Source organism: Verticillium alfalfae, genomic scaffold (genome assembly GCF_000150825.1).
Source record: "Verticillium alfalfae VaMs.102 supercont1.2 genomic scaffold, whole genome shotgun sequence".
Lineage (NCBI taxonomy): Eukaryota > Fungi > Ascomycota > Sordariomycetes > Glomerellales > Plectosphaerellaceae > Verticillium > Verticillium alfalfae.
In genome coordinates this window covers 418,948-422,460 of record NW_003315037.1, presented here as the reverse complement: position 1 = coordinate 422,460, position 3,513 = coordinate 418,948, and the positions used below count along the sequence as shown (strand labels likewise).

Sequence of the window (3,513 nt, the reverse complement as noted above, 5' to 3'; positions counted from 1 at the left end):
ACCCGGAGATGCCCACCGTGTCGTCTCTGCCAGGCACCACAAACCTCCCCGATCCGCATCCCGTACGGCAACGGCAAGGGCGAGCTCATCGACTTGCCGGGCCTCGTGCGGAGCGACCTCGAGCTCTTCGTCCAGGAGGACAAGCGCCAGGCCCTGGTCATGCAGGACAGGCTCAAGCCCGAGCAGCACTCGATCAAGCCGGGCCAGTCGCTGCTGCTCGGCGGCCTCATCCGCATCACGCCGCGGACGTCGGACCTCGTCTTCCTCGGTTACAACTTTACGCCGCTGCCCGAGCACCTGACGTCGACCGACAAGGCCGTCGCCTTCCAGGCGCAGGAGAGGACCGCCGCGCAGGTCGACAACATCTGCACGCCCGACGCGGCCGACAAGATGCAGCTCGCGGGCTCCTTCCCGCTCCGCCACGACGTGACCAAGCTCCGCGCGGGGGCCCATCACGCGCAAAAACGCCATCAACATCAAGGTCGAGAACCTCCCGTACCGTGTCCTGTCGACCGACATTCTCATCGAGGGCGTCGGCTGGGTGGAGATGACGGCGCAGGTCCGCGCGAGGCAGCTCTTCGCCAAGCCCGAGGCCAAGGCGGCGGCGGAGCCCGTTGTCGACGACAACACGCCCGAGGACAAGCCGCAGGATCCCTTTGACGCCATCCTCTCGCGTGTGCACGGCGCCGAGAAGGAGAAGCCCAAGGAGCCGCCGGTCGCCGACAAGAAGACGAACAGCAAGGCCGGCGGACTCGGCGAGCCCGTCGAGCTCAACTGGCCCGTGGTCGACGTGTACAGCCCGCTCGGCAAGTTCGTCGGCGTGCGGCCTCCGATGAACGGCTACATGCTCAACAAGCCGCGCGTGCTGGCGAAGCACAAGAAGGCGCGGCCGCGCAGGAGCATGAAGGGCGCCAAGAAGAGGGACAAGATGGCGCGCAGGGATGCCGCTGCTGCGTCCGCTCTCGCCTCGGCGTCGGCTTGAGGCGAGGGCACGAGACGCATCCAGGGAAGACTGTCATAATACTGTATTTTATCCTGTACATTACGACTTGTACCATTATGCGGGGTCATAGAAAAGAAAAACTCCCAGGAACCCATCAATCACCCCTTTCAAAGCTTTCAAAGCGGGGGAAGCATCGCCGATGGACAGATACTCTTTATAGAACCTTTCCCATGACCCGTGATTCCGTAACACAGTCTTCCCGAAATTGCTCCTCCACGCGGCCACTGGCGCCTTAAAACACCAACATCAGCATGACAAGATGGGGTATCAGCCTGAACACTCCGTAGACGCCCAGGGCTCTTCTCGGATAGAAGAACCCCTCCCAAAGGTTAAAAAGGAAAAAGAAAAAGAAAAAGAAAAAGGACCAGAGAAGCGTGACGTTCGTTCTGGGCACCTTCGCGCCCGAAAGTGCTTCACAGCAGCCGCGGGCCTTACGCCGTCCCTGACGTGACCCCGACAGCCGTGCCGTTGACGGCCTGCCCGGGCGTGACCAGCTCGCGGAAGCGTGCATAGAACGTCTCGGCATCCAGACCCTCCTGCTGCAGCTGCTGCAGCTGCTCGAGCTGCGCCTTTCGCCTCGCGGCCTCGAGCTCCCGCCTCGCCTCCCACCGGACAGAAACGAGAGCAGCCTTACGCAGGTCAAGCTCGGCGTCGGCGGCGGCGCGTTGGGCGTCGGTCATGGCGCGGTAGTCGGTCTTGAGGCGGTCGAGGTCGAGGGCAGGGTTGGCGGTCGTGGCAGCTGTGAGATTGCTGCTGCCGCCGGCACCGCCACCGGTGAGGCTGCCCGGAGGCAGAATCTCGTTGAGGAGGTCGGAGGCGGAGGCGCGGGCGCGGGCGGCGCGGGCCTGGGAGTCTGTCGAGGCTGCTGAGGAGAGAGGGACGCCCGAGGCTCGGTGATGCTGCTGTTGCTGCAGCTGTTGGGCTTGCTGCTGTTGGCGTTGGAGGTCCTTGGGGTATGCTGGTTGTGTTGGTGCAGGCTGCTGTTGAGGCTGCTGTTGTTGCTGTTGCTGTTGGGGCTGCTGTGGTGGTGGCTGCTGCTGCTGCTGCTGCTGCTGTTGTTGTTGTTGTTGTTGTTGTTGCTGCTGCTGCTGGATGGGCCGAATGGGATTCGGGTTGGGAGCGAGGTTCAGAGGGGACGCGACGCTCAGCTTCGGATCAAGGGATGGCGAGGCCGAGGGGGAGGCATCGTCAGACATGGGCTGCTGCAGGCCGCGAGAGGACGAGGTGGGCGTGAGGCCGTGGCCGGGGCCGGGGCCGGGCGTGAGCGTCTTGGAGCGGCGGAGGGTTGTTTTGATGGTGTTGAAGGGAACGTCGGGCAAGTACTTGTGGATTTTCTTGGCGCCATTTCCAGCGGCGCGAAGCTCGAAAATGCGAGCGCGCATGGTCGGGTCGAGCTGGCGGCCGCGAACCATTGCTGTGAAGGAACAATGGATGGGCAGTACGGATGGTGGATCGATCGTGTTGATGTACCCTTGGACCGGCGGCGGAAGGGATGGAGCTATTTCGAGCGATGGCGTGGGTGAGGTAGGTGGTCAAATGGATGATGGGAGTTGCTGGGTGGGTGAGGTATGGGTGTGGGTGTGGGTGAGGGTGAGGGTGAGGAGGGTGAGGATGAGGAGGGTGAGGTTCAAGGTCGTGGGTGGTTTTCTCGTGTTGGGGGCGTGTTGTGTTGGCGAAATGGGCTGCGTGCGGGAGGGAGGTCAAGAAGAGGAGGGAGGTCTGGGAGGTCTCGGACTTCTGGGGGAGGTCAGGTCAGGTGCCGAATTTGCAGAGGGGGGTGCAATCAACGCGTTTGGGCTCTTGCGAGGCAAGCGCCGGGTACTTCCAAGCTGGAGAACAGTCGCGCTCCCCATGAGGGGAGGGGGGGGGGTGGTATTACTACCAGGGTTTGCTGTGGCGGGACGCGATGTGACGCCCGTCCCTTGTGCTCCTGACAATGACGCGGGGTGGCCCTGACAATGTGCCATGTACCGTGCTGATGTAATCCGTCCCGGTGGGATCATGAACCTGACTCTGACCCCACCAACATCAAAAGTTCCTGACTTCATCTTTCTCCCTCTTCGCAGTGTCGCCTCGCGTGCCCGGGTTCCTCACTGACAATTGATTGTCTGTACGGCACTGCTTCAAGCTTCGCTTCTGGGCTCACGGCATCTTTGACAGCGGCCCCCCGAACCTATTCTCAGGAATCCATCGGCCATCTCTCGCCGCCACCGAGGATCACACCTCACCACAAAGCCATGGCTTCAGCGGCACAGCGACCTCCGCAGCGCGGGAGCCCAGCCCCCTCGCAAACGCAGACAGTGACCACGGCGCCAGTGCGCCCAAACACACATCAAACAACGCTCCGATTGCGAGGCGCCCACGCGCCAGCACGACCGTCGGTCCAGTGGGCTGACGATGTTGTCGACAACGAGGGGCTCGGTCGAAAGAAGTCCAAGGGTACGTTCTGCCAGCCGCAGGGAACTTGACACGTCCTGACACGACGCCAGTGTGCTGCATTTACCATCGGC

The 3,513-nt window shown here is 62.7% G+C and overlaps 3 protein-coding genes across 3 annotated transcripts in view; 2 read left to right on the top strand and 1 right to left on the bottom strand.

The window, feature by feature from the left end:
* Positions 1-982, top strand: part of VDBG_01607 (conserved hypothetical protein) — a gene marked incomplete at both ends in the record, with an annotated part of 2,253 nt that extends 1,271 nt beyond the window's left edge. Inside the window, 2 exons of the mRNA XM_003007373.1 lie at positions 34-426; positions 482-982. Of these exons, the coding sequence (XP_003007419.1) occupies positions 34-426; positions 482-982 (894 nt within the window). The remainder of the gene's footprint in view (positions 1-33; positions 427-481) is intronic.
* Positions 983-1,434: 452 nt separating this feature from the next.
* Positions 1,435-2,511, bottom strand: VDBG_01606 (hypothetical protein; the record flags this gene model as incomplete). Its single annotated transcript, XM_003007372.1, has 1 exon — positions 1,435-2,511. One exon carries the CDS (start codon positions 2,413-2,415, stop codon positions 1,435-1,437), a length of 981 nt encoding a protein of 326 aa, XP_003007418.1.
* A 28-nt stretch (positions 2,512-2,539) lies between these two features.
* VDBG_01605 (conserved hypothetical protein) overlaps positions 2,540-3,513 on the top strand; it is a gene marked incomplete at both ends in the record, with an annotated part of 1,193 nt that continues 219 nt past the window's right edge. Inside the window, 2 exons of the mRNA XM_003007371.1 lie at positions 2,540-2,749; positions 3,070-3,442. Of these exons, the coding sequence (XP_003007417.1) occupies positions 2,540-2,749; positions 3,070-3,442 (583 nt within the window). The remainder of the gene's footprint in view (positions 2,750-3,069; positions 3,443-3,513) is intronic.